This window comes from Trifolium pratense, linkage group LG6 (genome assembly GCF_020283565.1).
Source record: "Trifolium pratense cultivar HEN17-A07 linkage group LG6, ARS_RC_1.1, whole genome shotgun sequence".
Taxonomy (NCBI): Eukaryota; Viridiplantae; Streptophyta; class Magnoliopsida; order Fabales; family Fabaceae; genus Trifolium; species Trifolium pratense.
The window spans coordinates 33,987,633-34,006,186 of NC_060064.1; the positions used below are offsets into that span (position 1 = coordinate 33,987,633).

The window sequence follows — 18,554 nt, forward strand, 5'->3', positions numbered from 1 at the left end:
AGTGTATTGTTATGTAATCCAAACTTTAAGATTAAGTTTATTAAGCGGCAAGCGAACAATGTTGCTCATATATTAGCTAGGGCGGCATTGTCTTGGCCTCGTCGTTGTACTTTTAAGACACTACCTCTTTATATTACTCCCACTTTGAATAATGAAATGATATAAGTTCTTGGTTGTAAAAAAAAAACTAATGCATCGGGTGCACTAAAACTGCATAAATGTCTCAGCTTATTATACCACAAAAATTACATTTAATATACCTGTTCTTCAATAAAACCTAGCTTGCTAACTTCTAAAAAACTTAATTTAGAGACAAATAAATTTGAACATGGCGACATATTTACTCCCTCCGTCCCAAAATATAAGGGAAAATTGGTCAAAGAAAGTTAATGTATTTGGTTAAAAATTTGAATCAAATACATTGACTTTTTTGGATCAATTTTCTCTTATATTTTGAGACGGATGGAGTACTTTATAAGCAATCATAACTAGTCGGTTGTATTTTGTTGTAACAACAATGATTTTGAATGGGCAAATAGGCTAGCAAAATTGGCTGCAACAATAGTGATAGTTTAATGAGAACTTTTTTTTTTGCCGCCCTACGAGTTACTCACGCGTCCTATTTTTACTCATCTACGTGAATTGGTAATTGAAAAAGTGATAGGACAGCAAAAGAAGGTCTCCAGTTTAATGGGTTATTTTTAGACTTGTCCGGCTCAAGTTAGTTGGTTTATTTTGCCGTCTGAAGTTTCAACTGCTCGTTTAATCACTTTGTAATCTCTATTTTGGGGCTAGGCACTCTTCCATTTTTTTTTATTAAAAAAAAAAACAGTTCTAGCTATCATTATTTTGGTTCTGTCATTGTTCTGTTTTCTTTCTTTCTTTTTTTAATCAAAATGCACTTAAATTTAGTCCTTTGCTAAGTCATTTTAACCAAATTGCCACAAGACAATCACAAAACATTGTTGTAAATGGTTGGCATTTGTAGCACATTATCATCCAAAAGTAAATTATTCAACCTTCATTAAATTTTGAATTTTTTATTTAGACTCATGAATAAAAAAACAAAAGCCACAAGTCAAATAGAAAGGTGGGTATATTCGCCGTTACAATTTTTGTTTGGCTTAAATATCACATTAGTCTCTGTATGTTTCCGGTTTTTTGGTTTTAGTCCCTGTATTCTTTTTTTTTTTTCAAAACAGTCATTGCATGTTCAATTCCTTTTGGTTTTCGTCTCTCCCCTCTCAAAAATGCTGATGTGGCTATAACGACAAAACATGTGGCATGCTGACGTGGCAAATGAAAGACCAAAACCAAAAAAAAATTATTATTGAAGGACCAAAACCAAAAAATAAAGTTTCAAATCCCTAAAATTAAAAAAAAAAAAAATATATTTACTTTAACGTTTTTTAATTTTAAAAATAAATAAAATAATAATAATTTTTTTTATGTAAGACAAGTTACTCCCTCCGTCCCAAATTATAAGGGAAAAAAGCCCATTTTTTTTGTCCCAAATTATAAGGGAAAAAATTATTTTCAAGAATGTTTTTCTCTTATTCTCATAAAATTAAATGCAAATTGCATTTAATTTTCTCTCTCTCCCCTTTTCTCAATAAACAACAACCAATAAAAATTGGTTTTACATCTTCCTATGCAACTTATTCCAAGAAAAACCCACAAAAACATATTTCAAATTATCATGTTTTACTTTTTCTTAATAAGTGATTTTTTTATTTTCCCTTAGGGTAAATAGTGTTATACCCCCCTGCAAAATAGCAGAGTTTTGCGTTACCCCCCTGCAATATATTTTTTTGAGATTACCCCCCTGCAATGTCAAGATTCTTTGCGTTACCCCCCTGGCTCAACAAGTGGGCATATGACATGGAAGAATCTTGACGTGGCATGACACGTGGAAATTAATTTATTTTTTATTTATTTTTAATTGCCAACTCATTAATTAATGTGGGTTTTTAATTAAAAAAATATAAAAAAAACTTAAAAGTTGTTATATTTTTATGAACTTACTTAAAAGAAAGTTTTTTTTTTTTGACTAAAAGTTGTTATTATATATATATATAAAAAAAATTCTTATATATATAATAACTAATAATAGAGTAACAAAAAAAAAATGAAGATGAAAAAAAAACTAATAATAATAATAATAATAATAACTAATAATAATAGAGTAACAAAAAAAAAAACTGCAATCACATATTAACGCAAGAACAATCGCTTTGCCCTAACCCCCAAATTGAAATTGAAAACGAAGAACAATCGCTGCATATGAACGGAACGAAAAAAAAAGTTTCTTTAAATAAAAAAATTTCTTTAAAAAAAAAAGTTTCTTTAAAAAAAAGTTTCTTTAAAAAAAAGTTTCTTTAAAAAAAAAAGATTTCTTTAAAAAAAAGTTACCGTAAAAAAAAAAGTTTTTTTAATTTTTTTTTAATTAAAAAATAAATAATTACTGAGTTGGCAATTAAAAATAAATAAAAAATTAATTAATTTCCACGTGTCATGCCACGTCAAGATTCGTCCATGTCATATGCCCACTTGTTGAGCCAGGGGGGTAACGCAAGGAATCTTGACATTGCAGGGGGGTAATCTCAAAAAAATATTTTGCAGGGGGGTAACGCAAAACTCGCCTATTTTGCAGGGGGGTATGACACTATTTACCCTTTCCCTTATAATTTGGGACGGAGGGAGTATATTATTAACAACTTTTTAGTGGTCACTTGTTATTAGTTTGTGCAATATTAAGATTCTGTTTGGATTAGCTTATTTTTGAGCTTATTCAAACAGCTTATGCAATATAAATTAGATTTTATGCTATTTTATAAGTTCACACTAGTGAAAATTGTATTTTATAAGCTATTTTATCATAAACTACCTTGACAAACTTATAATACTCCCTATTGGTGAATTAAAATAAAGATATAATAGGAAAATAAGTTGCAAAAATACACTTTCTTAATATTATTTTTTTTCCTAAAATGTCAAGTAATTTGAAACGGAGGGAGTAATACATAAGAATTGCATAAGCTGTTTGCATAAATTCAAAAATAAGTTAATTTAAACAAGGTCTAAGTTGATGTGCAATTTTAAGCATACTGTCATTATAGTCAGATTTTTTAGCATGTCCTAAACCAATTTTAGCACACTCTGAACAAGTTTTTACACTATAGGCTTATGGATTTTAAATTTTAGCACTCTTATATATATATTTTTTAAATTTTGTTTTCTATTTGAAAAGAAAAATTGGTTTTTTTAAAAGTAAAAAATGTTAAAAGATTGTTTTTTTTAAAAAAAAAATTATTTTAGGGATTTTGTTTTTTGGGTTTTGGACCTTCATTAATTTTTTTTTGTTTTGATCCTTCATTTGCCACGTCAGCATGCCACATGTCAGACCGTTAGCCACATCAGCATTTTTTGAGGGTAGGGACGAAAACCAAAAGAAATTGGACATGTCGAGACTGTTTTTAAAAAAAAAAACATACAGGGACTAAAACCAAAAAACCAGGAACATACGGGGACCAATGTGATATTTAAGCCTTTTTGTTTTTATTATAAGCAAATTACGTGATGTTACAATTGAAAAACTAAATGGCTTTTATAATCTTAAATGGCCTAAACCAATAGATTACCTGTTCAATTCCTGAAGTGACAGGGTACATGAGTTACAAGAAGAAATTTAACTGCATTCAATTCAATTAATATTACAGATCAGGGGAGGGGACAAAAACAGATGAAATACCCACTTAAATCAATGAATTTTAAATATCCACCATATCTCTCAAAATACTTGAACGATTTCCAGAATCCCAGGAATCTGAAAGTGGCATGTTAACATTTGATTCAAGACTCAAGAGTATCCAACAATCCAACAACTTGGACAAAATGCAAGGCTAGCATCCAACAGTTGGGTCCTCTGAGCCTCCTGTGCTTGGTTCATTTAAGGCCAAAATTTCCAAATATGTAGAGTAACATTATACTAGTAACACATTCAGAGGACAACGAAATAATCATTTTTTTTTTCCGAAAAGTTAAAGAAATAACTACTAACAAAACAGTGGTTAACTGCAGTGAAAGAAATGGAACAAGTCTACATGTCTTTTATGGAACTAATCCACATGTCATTTATGTAGACTAGCGCAGGTGCGGACAGATAGGACATTACATTATTTGTGCAATTACATGATTCACATTATTTGTGCTAGTACATGAACTTAGCTAGTAGGTCAATGGGTTTGGCTTATTGTGATAACACCATCCAAACCAAAAGTGGTATTTAAAGTTAAATTCGTCCTCAACTTGAAGAGGACCTTGGCTAAATGGTTGGTGTTGATGCTGTGTGACAGAAGGCGACATGTTCAAATCATAACAATAACGGTGACAAACTCTTACAGGGCCTACAACAGATCGACAACACATCCGACCCTTCCCTAGACTAAACTATGGTGACAGTTCTATAGCACCTGGTTTCCCTTTCTATGTCAGGCTCAGCCTAAAAGAGTGAATAACCCATTAAGACGGAACTAGGAAGCTATACACCAGACCAGTTGGGTGTTTAGACTCAAACATAATACTCCTAAGTAGTAATCCAGTATGGTTGTATGAACTCTGCTGTGGGTTTGAACCCTATGAAGACGAGCACTCAACTCTTTATAATTGATATGTCTAGTTCATACCCATTATTGATTGATAGAATCTAACAAAACTTGTTTGAGTTGTTTGACTGAATGTGTCTTTGAACTATTGAATTGTTTTCAATACATTGTTTATTAAATGTGGGTAACTCATAATTAATTGTCATTTCACCCAGACTATCCCATTCAACCTAAAAACCAATGAACAAATCTAGTATGCAGTTTGAATTAATTCAGCTCATAAAACCAGAGGAACTACAAGCTGGTATATAGAAGAGTGGTGAAATGCACCAATTACTAGCTTAAGATATATATGAAGAAATTCACCCCTGCAATATAGATCACACAAGCTCTTCAAAATTAAACATAAGACTGTAAGGTCAACTTACCAGGATGCAACATCATTAAATTAAGTTCAAAGGCAGAGAGTTCAAACCGCAAGTAACTATGAATTATCAAGAAAACATAACCAAAAAAATAAATAATAATACAGGTATACAACTGGGAAAGGATCATCGCTACATGGTGTTTTAGATCTAAAGACAACCAACGAGGAATAAAAAGCCGAGCCACAGAGGCAAGCTATTTTTATAGGTCTTGGGAGTACATGTTATCGAGCTTGGGAAATAAGGTAAAATGGACTTGGTCAAATTCAATAGTCTCCGCATGTTTGGTCCTCAAGATAGAGGCAACAAGGTTGGCCATGAGTTTGTCAGTCCCTAGGTAGAGGCGTCAAGGTGGGCCATGAGTTTGTCAAACCGTGGTTCATCTGGTCTTCCAGTTTAGGCAGTAGGCTTCAGGGCTTCACATAACTCAGCTGTTTGGATGGGAAGGGAAAGGCAACAAAGGGAAAACAAGAGCATCAGAATACTACAAGGTACACTGGTCAGGTTAAGATATCAATCTGTTATATGCTTATGTGAATGGTCTATATTGTAGGAAGTTGCCAGATAAACTATAATAAAAACATGGAAACTGAAATATACCTGCAGGGACCCACCAAGTTTTAGTAACCATGGTTTCTCCTCCGAGAAACACCATTGTGACTAGACAATCTCTCAGACAGTCTGTCCGGTAATCTGGCAATATACACTAAATGTTAGTATTGACGAGTTTTCAAAGACTTGGAATAAAATATCAGTGAAAGCAGCTTCTTCGCAACATGTATAGGGAAGAATATGAGAACTATAAAAATAAAATAATAATAATAATAAGGAAAATGCTAAACAGTGCACCCGGGGCATAATATGTGGAACATAAAATAAATAGATTTGGTTACCCAGAAGTACTAGTCCGTCCTGTAGCATAACTTCCATAAGCTCCATAAGGACCACCTCGACCAAGCTGCCGCATATGAAACGGTAATTAAAACAATGACCTTGAGAACAAATAATTGCACTAGTAGAACTCATCCACACTTCAAATCCTCAAAAAATAAAGGGCTGTAAAAAAGAACCTGTGAACTTCCATAGTTTCCATAACTGTCGCCAGGCATCAAATCACTAGAGCCTCCATAGCCATCTGAATAAGAATGGTCACGTACATGTCGTCTTCCATCTCTACCTTCATAGTTAAAACCATCTGGTCCTTCTGGTGAAGCAGGAAGATATGGAAGTACTGGTGGAAGGTAGGATGAGACAGAGCGTTCCTTATCAAAAAGATTTGCTCTCAGCCGTGTAAGTACTTGCACAAGAGCGTCCTTGGCAATATCTAGTTCCCCCGAAATCTAAAAAGCATTGAGAAAGAGAAAGAAAAATAATAGTTCAGTATTATCGGGCATTGCAACTTTCGATTTCCCAAAAAAGACATTACTCAAGCAATGTATGAGAATGCTCTCACCTGCACCATTTCATCATCTTCCGTTGCAATTTTAGGAAGATCTTCCTTTGATAGGATGCGGATGTTAGCTTTTGTAAGCCTTCTCATTTCAGTAATGATTGTTCCTCCTTTGCCAATAAGGCACCCAATTCGAGAGCTTGACACCAGTAACCGGCTAGTGAAAGAGAGAATCCCAGAATCTCTTTCAACTTTCTCACTGCATCGGGGTTGCAAACGCACAGCTGCTTCTATTGTTGGAGAGAAAGAATCCTCAAAGAACTGCATAAACACAATTCAAAAACCACCATGAACAACTAAGAAAAGCCATACATTCATAGCATATTTCCATCCAACAAAACCAATTAACTAAATAAAACGGTACAATTGATAATCAACATTTCACCTCTCTTGTAGAAATGGATATTAAGCAGTCATCTCCTTCAGTTGCCGAACTATCAACCTTGATATTCGCCCCAGAGTCCTGCCTAATTTGATTTATAATACCACCGCCCTTACCTATCACACCTCCAATGTTAGCAGTTGGACAAACAAATCGGACTGAAAACTCCTTGACAGAAGCTTCATCCCTTGAACCTGAATACATGCCCCGTGGCCAGTCTCCAACATCACCTTTATACCCCCCATAACCACCAAGAGGAGCCATCCCCATAATTGGAGCCCCGCCAGGAGGACCCCCCATTGAACCACCAGCAGTATATCCCCCAGCAACCGCAGAAGCAAGCAAATGCTGAGTACGTGAAGGGTTGTCATGAAGCCTTGATGCAATCTGAACCAGAGCCTTCTTCACAACAGCAATCTCACCAGTAATCTGCAGTATAAAAACATAGAATAACTTCTTATTCGAATGCAACAATAACAGATAAACTCAAAAGCAATTCTTTTTTTTTTTATATCAGTAACAGATAAATTTAAAAGTAATTCTTGTAAATGCAGAATACAGACACACCAATAAAAAGCTCACTATCAAAATCAATTTCCTTAAATATTATTAGTCAAACATATTTTGAGTTTTTCATTAATTGTGTCTATAGAGCCTGTTTGAACTGGTTAATTTGAGATTATCTATTGGCATAAACACTTCATTTGTGAAAACGGCTTATGAAAACAGCTTATGACATAAATTGTTTCTGGCTTACAAAAATAGCTTATAGTGTATCCCTTTGCAACAGGGGTTTGTTCAAATTCGGCTATAGCATAGCAGCATAGCGCCCTTGTATGACAGCATTAAGGATGACCCAATAATTTTTAATAGTAAATGAAGCATTTTTTTGTCTTCAGCTAGGGTTTTGTTTGATAAAAAAGATATTTTTTGACGGAGAACTAAAGCCCTAGCTTTAGTAGCCTTACCGTCGGAAAGGCCCTGATCCAAACAAGTCCACAAGAATCAAATTACACTGAATTTGTTGAAAAAACAAGAATGCAAATTTACACAACTACACTAGTCTACTACTACATATGCATCAACAAAATCCACAAAGCAATGAAAAAGAATCAAAATTTAAAATTAACCTGAACAAGTTCATCAGAATTCAAAGCACAAAGAGGCAAACGTTCATCTTTAAGAATCCTAATCTGAGCACCAGTTTCACTTCTAATATTCTGAACAATCTGTCCACCTTTACCGATCACACAACCAATCTGATCAGAAGGAACAAGCAATTTCGCCGTAACAACATCCCCACCATCAACTTTCTCCATAACTTCATCTTCATCATCCTCTTCACCACCACCACCACCACCACCACCACCACGCAAATCTTCAGCAATAACTCTCTGATGAATCCTAATAAGTGCATCATGAGCAGGACAAACAAACTCACCTGAATCTTCAAAATCATTAGATTCATCAGAAACACTATAGATCGTAACAACACGTTCATCACAACCATTAACAGTTTCACCGATTCGGATCTTAGCTTTTGTATCAGCACGAAGCTGTTTAACGATTTCACCACCACGACCAATTATACTTCCGATCTTGCGAACTGGACAAAGATAACGATAAACGGTGTCGTCTTGTGTGATTTGGAAAGTGTCACGTGATTCATCGCCGCCAGGGTTACGGCGTCTGTTTTTGTTATTGCTGCCGCCAACGCCGCCACCGTCGTCGTTGTGTGAGTGAGAACGTTTGTTTCCGTAAGAAGTTCTTTGACCTGCCATTGGTGAGAAAATTGGGAAAGAATAACTAACGGTTTTCACAATTGAGGAAAAGTGCAGAATGAAGCACTAGATTAGTTTTAGGGTTTTATCTATTTATATGTATGATGATGTGGTTGTACACTGAACCGACATAGTTTGCTTTACTTTCCTATCTAAGTCAACTCTGTGTTTCCTAAATTAGGTTTTTTTTTTTTCTTTTTCATATTGTCGAATTACTCCTTTCTGCCTTTTTTGTAAGCCGAAATTTCATTTTGCACACTTACTAAGGAATAGCCGAAATTTCATTTTGCACACTACTACTCGTCCTTGAGGGCACGTGAAGCTAATTAGGAAAGAATGTTCAAGGTTCATTTTTCTAGATTTTGCATCTTTCGGACATGAATCTCGCCCTTTTACATGTGGAGTCGGACCTCCAAAGCTTCAATGACACTACTACTCGTCCTTGGGGGGCACATGAAGGTAATTAGGAAAGAACATTCAAGGTTCATTTTTCTAGTTATAGGAACGCCCAACATCACAAAAATTGTGTGATATGCCCTCTTGAAATGATCATGAGTATGTTCGAAAGAAATTAAGCTATAAAAGATACAAATATTTGATTCATTCTCATGGTGGCAAGATATCATGGTTATTATGATAAATCATTTTGTTTTATTGAAAGTTTATTTTGGATAACCTTGAAATTGATTTGGAAATTGGAAATGGACCACAAGTTATCATCAACATTAAATGAAATGGTCTCAAACTCGAATGCAATATTCAAGATTCCTAAATTTATTGCTAATTTATTACACTACAGTTGACCTTGCAACATTTCACATGTGATTCTTGGCAACAAGGCAAAGATGATTCTTCTTGTGACTAGCAAGTCCCGGTAGCCCTTCAATGTCTATATCTTCTTTTGTCATCCCTTCAGGCATTTCCCAATCAAATGAATTGAGAAGATTTGCAGTTATCATTTCCACCGTGGCAATTCCTAGTGGTATGCCGGGGCAAATTCTACGCCCGGCACCAAACGGAATCAACTCAAAATCTTGTCCTTTAAAATCTATGTCATTGTTTAAAAATCTCTCTGGATAAAATTCTTCAGGATCATTCCATGTCTCAGGGTCTTTATAAATAGCATAACCGTTCACATATACTGAAGTCTTTGGCTCTATTTTATAACCATTTAGAATGAAACCTTCATTGGTTTCTCTTGGTACCATTGGTGTTGGTGCGTAGAATCTTAGTGTCTCTTTTATCACAGCCTTGAGATATACAAGCTTTTGAATATTATCTTCATCTATGAACTCTTTGTTGCCATAGAGGTTTCTAACTTCTTCTTGTGCTTTCTTCATTGCTCTTGGATTCTTCATTAGTCCAGTCATAGCCCAAACTGATGTGGCTGCACTTGTGTCTGTAGCTGCTACAAGTAGATTCTGTCATCATCAAAAGCCAAACATTAATCAGGACCTTGTATCTTTGTTCTTATATATTTATTTGACACTTGATTTTGCATTCTCTTTTTTTGAGACATGCCACTGTGGCACAACATGATTGCATATAGATAATTTCAAATTGAAAACATAAAGCATCACTTAATTTGAATAATTTATTTTGTTATTGAAACACTCAATATGAGACCACAGAGAGAAGTAATGATCTGACACTCATATGATACAGCTTCTTAGAGTAGCAGATGGTAATCAATGTTGATAATCTAGAATTATTGGTTGGTCAAGAAACAACTTATCCAAGGAGCTTACTTGACAATTAATAGTACCACTACTTATAGTTTCAGCTTAATTTCATGACATCAATGGTTTATGAAGTAGGAAAACAACAAGCAACAAAAAATTCGGTTTATAAAGCACGGACACTCTTCGAATTATACGTGTTTTGGTGTCGGACACGTGTCAGTGTCGGACACTAATATGACATCGACACTTATGATTACAATGAATTATGTCATTTTTTTAATTATTATCAATGTCGATGTGTCAGTGTTTATGTCGTATCCAGTGTTTTGTGTTTGTGTCCATGTTTCATAAATTTTGTTGAGTTTAACTTAATCCTTAAAAAACCACTTATAACGTGAGACTATTCGATATTTATAAACACGTTTTAAGATATTATATCTTATATCGTTTATGTGAGAAGAATAAAACTAACATACTACATAACAATTAAAACAAACAAAATCATAAAAAAATGGTACATCAAAATTGAGTCAAAACATTGGTGCCAGAAGGAGCGAGGGTCTAGGTCTCTCACGAGTGCTAAGTAAAAGACCTTTTTGTCCCCGAGCCTCTACTTGGGACAACTATTTTCGTACACCAAAAAGTTTCACATAGCTTAGAAATCCTAGCAAAATATAGTATACGTATTCTTCTATACCTTTGAAATGTTTTTTAACTAAAGACATAATTATGAAGACGCATGTATGACCAAAAGACGGACAATATCTCAGAAAATTGGAGAGTCAAAGAACACTATATAATACGGTATAGAAATAAAACGGACCAGGTTTGAGTGCAGTCAGGGATTTCTGACTGCGCATTCAGGCACATCGGAGCCGTTCAATAACAAATCGGACGGTCAGATTTAAAACTCAATTTATATTTAAAAAGCTAACTAATATCTGAACTTAAAATCTTAACCGTCTGATCAAGATCGGACGGTTTGTATGTACTGACTGCGTGCATTTTGAGTGCACTGGATCTATTGCCAAATAAAACAGAGATGTTGAATGTTGAAAACATGAATACATACCATAATAACAGCTTTGATGTGATCATTGGTAAGATCAATTGAGAGACGACCCTTCTTTTTTAACTCAAGTAACACATCAACTATATCCTTCTCTTCTTCTTCTTTCTTCCTATTATTAGGATCAAGATGTTCCTTAAGAACTTCTTCAAAAAACTCATCCAAAGCTTTAAAAGTGTTATCAACACGAGCAACTAACCCTGTGAGTTTATCAATCCAACCCAAAAAAGGAATATAATCCGAAACAAAAAAAGAAAGAAAAATAGCTTGTGTCTCATTAAGTAAACAATGAAACCTACTTTTCTCACCCCCTTCATTTTCATAACTTTTTCCAAATGCAATTCTACAAACTATAGAGCTTGAGACAGACATAATAATCTCACTAAGGTTTGAAATTTTGTTAGAATCAACATGGTTGGAAATCCTTTTCATCATTTGTTTGACCTCAAATTTTCTCACATGTGAAAAGCTAGAAATTTTTTTGGAGCTAAAAAAATGGACCACACAAATTTTTCTTATTTCTCTCCAACAATCATTGTATGGTGAAAATATCATATCTAAGCCATTGTAAGACAATTTTTGTGTACCATATGAAGTTGGTCTACTACAAACATCATGGTCATGATCTTTGAGAATTTCTTTAGCTAGTTTAGGTGATGAAACAACAATTGCATGTTTGAAACCAATTTTAAGAGAGAAAAGAGGACCATAGATTTTTGAGAGGTTCCAAAGTTGAACATGTAATTTTGAACTATCAAGTTGATGGAGATTGCCAATTATTGGAAGACCTTTTGGACCTTTTGGAAGGGTTGATGAGTTTTTGGTAATTATTTTGAATTTTATGAAAAGAAATAATACCAATAAAGGAAAAGCTAGAAGTATGTGAAGAAATGACACCATTATTGTGGATTAGAGAGGTTTGATGAAAAATGTCACATTAATTAGAAGTTTGATGATAAATATATTTGATATGTGAAGCTTATCACATGTGATGCATGTCAGAACAAAATAAAGCCAATGCTTTGTATTTATGCGGAGTTTTGCAAACATACGTCATATACTCATATGTTTACCAGTTTAGGTTATGTCCTCTCCTCGTATAAACTCAATTAATGCAATGTCTATATATACAAGGACTCTGGTCCCAATTTTTATCTAAGTGTCATTTAGTGAAGAAAAAAACTACATATAGAACAATGTAAAAATATTTTATTAGACTAGTTTGAAAGTTTAAACCCCAACTTCTTCACTTACCAATATTTCACATTATTTTTTCTCTTTTCCATATAACACCCACATTCTTTATTCTTTATTTATATTATTTAATTCCGTATAATAATTATTATTATTTATATTTTATTTTAAGATAATGAATGTTTTTATTTTTATATAATATTTAAAATTATTATTCTTCCTTAATTTATCAACTAAATATGACAATAATTTTTTTTATTATTAACTCGATTAAGATACGCAAAAACAACTCGATTATAGTAAAAATTGTTACACACGAAATAATAAAAGAGAAATAAGTGTAAAAATGAATTTTTTTTATGTTGAAAGTATATCAAACCATACATCTATTTATAGAGTTTTAAAAATTATGAATTTTGATATTAAAAAAAATTGAAAAAAATATGCTATGGAATAATTGCCCAAAAAGTATTAAAATAAATAAAAAATATACACAACCATCAAAATATTACACATATATATACATTTAAAAAAAAACGAAAAAACAATAACCACCTCCCTCTTGAGCAAGTGAACCACACTTGCTGGAGGTGGCCTCAAAGTTTGCGTCATGTGTCCATTCCACTCCCCCACCTTTCCACTTTCCCATTCTCCCACTTTCCCTAAATCTCACTTTCTCACCTTTTCTCTCTATTCAATTGAGTTGAATTTTTTCATCCTCTCTCCCCTCCAACTCATTCAACCATAGTATTAATACCCACCAATGCATGCAATCAACTCCTATTTTGGGGTTTAATACCCACCATTGTAACTAGTCTTAGTCATTATAAATATACAATTTTAATCTATTTCCTTAACAAATAAGTTTTAGAGTGTTGATGTCGTGAGTTCGATCATCGGCTCCATTATGAAAGAATAAAAAGTTATCTATTTCTTTTTCTTTTTTGTTGAACTTTTATCTATTTCTTTTAATCTTGAATGTATTTAATAAATTCAAATTCATATCTTACTTATGTATGTAAGTTCTATTTGTCACTTTATCTACGGAAAAGAAAAAAAAAACTTTTTTTTTTTTATTTTTATTTAAGGAAGTATAGAACAACATTAAAATTTTAAGGAAAGTTTACCGTTCATTCATGTACTCTCTACTGACAATATGTGGGGAAAAAAAATTGATTTGATCTATTGATATAGTTTACTATATTTTAAGGTTTTTTCTAATTAACCCTCACATAAATTGAGGGTAGGTGCCCTATGATGATGTGACACCAATGAAATTTATCCACATTTATTTAAGTCAAACATAATTAATTTCTTACTATAAAGTAATTTAAACTACTTTTATTTTCATTTAGTTATATTTTATGTATTATATTCTATGAATTTATATTTTGGACCTAATTACTTCTGATTTGTTTATTTCTTCTTCAAATTGTATTACGTCTCAAACAACTTTCTTCTTCGCGTAAAAAAAAAACTTTCTTCTTATCGTCAAAAAACTTTCTTCTTCTTCTTAATGCTTTCAATCTCTGCCGCAGCCTCCACCACCGTCATGTTAGCATTCTACGGCTCCTCCGCTTTTGTGTTATCCGATGTCAATCTTTACTGCAGCCTTCGCCACCGATCTATCGGATTTCTTCAAGATTCTAAAACTTGTGATTTTCAATTTCTTAGATGTTATGTTTTTTAGCGTATTTTTTTCTATTTTTTTTTCCTTATTTTTTCCTGTTATGTCATAGAATGTGATTCCTATTCATCGTCATTTTGTTTTTGTTTTCTTTGGTTGTCCATATCGGGAAAAAATTGAAAACAAAATAGTTTAGAGTAGACAAAATGAAATCAGGAGAATGTGATCAAGAAAATTGATCCACTTGATTGGCCACAGAATTAAGAAGAATTTGATTTATGATTGTTGACTAATAAGGAATATGATTCAATATTTATTACCATATTATTGAAAATTCAAAACTCAAATGAATTGAATTAATTGCACCAAGTAATGTGTTACAATGAGTAAACCGTCAAATACCCCCATAAAATTTTAAAATTCGTCAAATACCCCATGAAATTTGGAAATAGGCAAATACCCCCTGAAATTTTAAAAAATCAATCAAATTGCCTTTTGGGGTGGACTCTGACTGGTAGTGCAAGGTTCGACTATTTTAGGAAGACGAACTAACTCTTGAACTTGTTTAGGGTTTAGGGTTTAACTATTGATCATAAGTAAAAATTTAAATAGTTCATCTAAACTAAAAGAAAGGTGGACCATTGTCGCAAAACAATCACACAGAAGCTTGATCGATCACAAGTGCGGTCTACCTGAAATTTATCCGATCAAAATGAAAAGGTTCAACTATTTTAGGAAGACGAACTAATTCTTGAACTTGTTTAGAAGTAAAAATATAAATAGTTCATCTGAACTAAAAGAAAGGTCGGACCATTGTCGGAAAACATACACACGGGAGCTCGCCCGATCACATGTGCGGTCTACCTGAAATTTATCCGATCAAAATGAAAAGGTTCGACTATTTTAAGAAGACGAACTAACTCTTGAACTTGTTTAGGGTTTAGGGTTTAACTATTGATCACTCAAGTAAAAATATAAATAGTTCATCTGAAGTAAAAGAAAGGTCGGACCATTGTCACAAACCTAAACCTAATTACTTAACCTAATTTTTTTCCCCTCTTTTTTCTAAGATCGACATCATGTCAACCAACGTTAATCTATGCAATGATTTAAAGAGATTAAAAAAATAAATACTATATATTCTATCTGTTTCAAATTACTTGTCGTTTTAGATTTTTTTTTTTAAGAAAGTGTATTTTTGCACTTAATTTCCTATTATACCCTTATTTTAATTCACCAATAAGCTTATTTTGTTTTTTTCCATGCAATTTATCTTTCCAATAAATTTAATATGTTATGTACCAATTTTTTTGAAAAACAAATTTTTTTTTTTGAAAACTTAAAAAAACAAACTTAAATTTTCCAAATATATAAATCTTTTACGGTTTCAACTACTCCTAAATATTTGGAATTTACATGAGTGACTTAGATAGCTAACAATTTTTTTTTTCTAAAACGACAAGTAATTTGAAACGGATGGAATATTTACACCGAAATAGCATGAATTATTTGATTTTTTTTTGAAGCATTATTTGATTTCATTTAATAAATGTACAAGTGGAATTGTATATTTAAATTAGAGATATTAGTTTTTTTTCTTTGTTGTTTTTGTTCTCTTATTATTTTTATTTAAACTAACATTGATATATATTTATTTTTTCGAGCCTATAACATTGATTTTTTTTTTTTACTAATAACTTTGATATTTTAGAATCAATATATAATGTTTAGAAACAAGCATTCAATGATCAAATTAATTCTAATTATATTTACACATAGTCTAAAATATAATTAATTGAAAATAAAAGTAGTCAAAATAATTTATGGTAAAAAATTAATTATGTTTGACTTAAATACACGTGGATGAATTTCATTGGTGCCACATCAGCATAGGGCAACTACCCTCAATTTATGTGAGGGTAGAGAAGTAGTCACCATATTTTAAACATAAACCGCCACTCTGTGGACTCTTCTAATCTCAGTGATTAAGATTTTATATTCTAATATGCAATTATGACCATTGAGTAATATATTTTGCTTCGTAATCGATTTGGTCTTTTCTTGGTGCATTATCAAGCCTCAATTCTTGATTGCTTGATTTTTCAAAGGCTGCCACGATAAAAGTGAATTTCAAAGTTTGGCTGTAACATTGTAATTCTGTCAAAATAGGTGACAAACCCCTTAACTTTTAATTAAATCTATTGGTAATGGTAACCGTACCTAATTGTTTTCAAATAAATAAAATATGTTTAGAGTTTCTAAACTATATCCCCTCATAGTTTAGGGCTATTTATCGATCAACTAACGAAAACAAGTTATATATGTAAAGTAAAAGTTAGTTACAAGTTTAGTAAAAAAATGTGTTGCTTATGTACCAAAAAAAAAAAATATGTTGCTTAAAAATTAGTTGTAGATATCATATGTAAATTTATTTACGTGACTTGTTCTAATTGATTTAATAGATAAATATTCTTAAATTATAAAGAGGCAGAATGTATCTCTCATCTATATATTTAGATGTATTCAATTTTATCAGGATATAAAGTTATTTTATATCTCCATATTATATTTTTATTCATAAATCATTTGTATGTATGCACTTTATTAATTTTAAATATAAACTATTTTTATAAATCAACCTCATGACTTTATTAAAAAAAAATTCCTACATTAATTTTTTTAGATAAACGAAATGACAAGTTACTAAAAACTCATACACAAAGTGAAGAGATTAGAGTTCGAATTTCGATATTTCTATCCATTGAGCTAAGATTATTTATGGATAAATTCCTATATAGTTAGTAGCAGTTGATACTCAATCAAGATGGAATGAAAAAGAAGAAGGTGATGAAAATAAACAATTGTCTTTTTTTTTCTTTCTTTTTTTGATTGAAACTATTGTCTTTCTTATTTATTAAAGAATAATGTTTTATCAAACTAGAATGAAAAATAAAATAAAATAAAATAAAGAGTGATAAAAAGAAACCATTATTTACATAATATTTTATATGTAAGAGACGAAGTTCGAACTTTAAATATACGGTTCATTTACTTTAAGAGTGGAATTCTAGTCACTAGACAAAAAAAAAATTGTATGTGACTGTTATAGACTCCAAAGAGAGCGGTTATAGTGCATAAGCGAATTCCTTATGCACCATGCATAAATAACACACAAAATCATTCCACAGCAAAATGATTTTGGATTACAACCCTTTAAAACGATTCCACGGTAAAAATAGTTTTTGCATAATTAAGTACATCTAATGTGAAACCATTCCACAACAATGATTTTGGCATGATTTTAGTTTAAAACTAACTACGAAGCAATCTGATGACGTTCAGGGGGTGCTGTTGTTGATTTAAGGGTGGGGAATGATGCGTTTGGAGATTTGTTAGATTCAATTTGATGGTGAAGATTTGTTTATGCATCATGCATAAGTTTATTCTTTATGCATAATAACTCATGTCGGGCGTGAATGTCATAATCATTTTGGGCTTTTTTTGTCGACTCTAAACTATATCATAGAATACATAATATACAAGCATAAATTCAACGTCATTATTGGGTAGAGGGAGGGACGAAGCTAGTAGAGGGACCAACAGAGGCCACGGTCCCCCCTAAATATTTTTGAATATTTTTTTTTATACTACAATGGTATTATATTATTAGCTTAATTTCACTTTTGATCCCCCTATTTTATTAAACTCATAAAAATGATCCTTTTTTTATTCAAATTTTTAGCTCTGTTTTTATACTTGGTGTATATTTGATCCGAGCATATGTTTTTCCAACTAAAAATAGTATTTTTGTACTAAAAAAGTGATTTATTGCCCCCAATAACGAATTCAATAAAAAAAAAAATCTTTTTTGAGATTAGAATTCGCCTTTTTATGAGGTAAAAATTCGTAATTTTTATGGCAAAATGCATAAATTAAGACCAAAATTACAATACATATAAAAATAAAGGCCAAAAAATTCGACTTACAAAAAATGTCTATAACTTCTTATATATGTCGTGTTTTCAAAATTTAGTTTTTTCTTTACTAACTTATATTTTTAAACTCGGTCCCCGTTAAGTTAAATTTCTGGTTCCGTCCCTGGGTGGAGGCTCATCAAAGAAATTCGCCGGTTCTTAGCTATGGAGTGGGAGGTGAATGTCTACCGTTTAGGATATGGGGTGTGAGCATGGAGCTGGGTTTAGGATATACGAGCAATGTCCTGTTAGTCTGAGTAACTTGTTATTAGTTGATGCTATGAGGACTACTATTCCTAGAATTATTGTTGTTTAATGTTGTTTTCTGTTGGGCTTAGGATCCTTTTGTATCCAAAAAAAAAATGA

General features: G+C 32.1%; 2 protein-coding genes across 2 annotated transcripts; both read right to left on the reverse strand.

Moving 5' to 3' along the window:
* Positions 1-5,010: 5,010 nt before the first annotated feature.
* On the reverse strand, positions 5,011-8,778 carry LOC123888651 (KH domain-containing protein HEN4-like). Its single transcript, XM_045937765.1, has 7 exons — positions 7,992-8,778; positions 6,865-7,290; positions 6,483-6,740; positions 6,100-6,369; positions 5,923-5,987; positions 5,630-5,722; positions 5,011-5,460 (listed from the first exon to the last, which is right to left on the reverse strand). The coding sequence occupies exons 1-6, from the start codon at positions 8,640-8,642 to the stop codon at positions 5,650-5,652; spliced, it is 1,743 nt and encodes a 580-aa protein (XP_045793721.1). The 5' UTR covers positions 8,643-8,778; the 3' UTR covers positions 5,011-5,460; positions 5,630-5,649.
* A 492-nt stretch (positions 8,779-9,270) lies between these two features.
* Positions 9,271-12,550, reverse strand: LOC123893234 (cytochrome P450 83B1-like). Its single transcript, XM_045943172.1, has 2 exons — positions 11,397-12,550; positions 9,271-10,063 (listed from the first exon to the last, which is right to left on the reverse strand). The coding sequence occupies exons 1-2, from the start codon at positions 12,291-12,293 to the stop codon at positions 9,458-9,460; spliced, it is 1,503 nt and encodes a 500-aa protein (XP_045799128.1). The 5' UTR covers positions 12,294-12,550; the 3' UTR covers positions 9,271-9,457.
* Between the last annotated feature and the right edge of the window lie 6,004 nt (positions 12,551-18,554).

Coding starts and splice junctions, on each gene's coding strand:
- LOC123888651 (XM_045937765.1), bottom strand. CDS start 8,642: ATGGCAGGTCAAAGAACTTCTTACGGAAACAAACGTTCTCACTCACAC. Junction 6,741..6,864: donor TATCCATTTCTACAAGAGAG/GTGAAATGTTGA, acceptor GTGTTTATGCAG/TTCTTTGAGGATTCTTTCTC. Junction 5,988..6,099: donor GAAACTATGGAAGTTCACAG/GTTCTTTTTTAC, acceptor CATATGCGGCAG/CTTGGTCGAGGTGGTCCTTA.
- LOC123893234 (XM_045943172.1), bottom strand. CDS start 12,293: ATGGTGTCATTTCTTCACATACTTCTAGCTTTTCCTTTATTGGTATTA. Junction 10,064..11,396: donor ACATCAAAGCTGTTATTATG/GTATGTATTCAT, acceptor TGATGATGACAG/AATCTACTTGTAGCAGCTAC.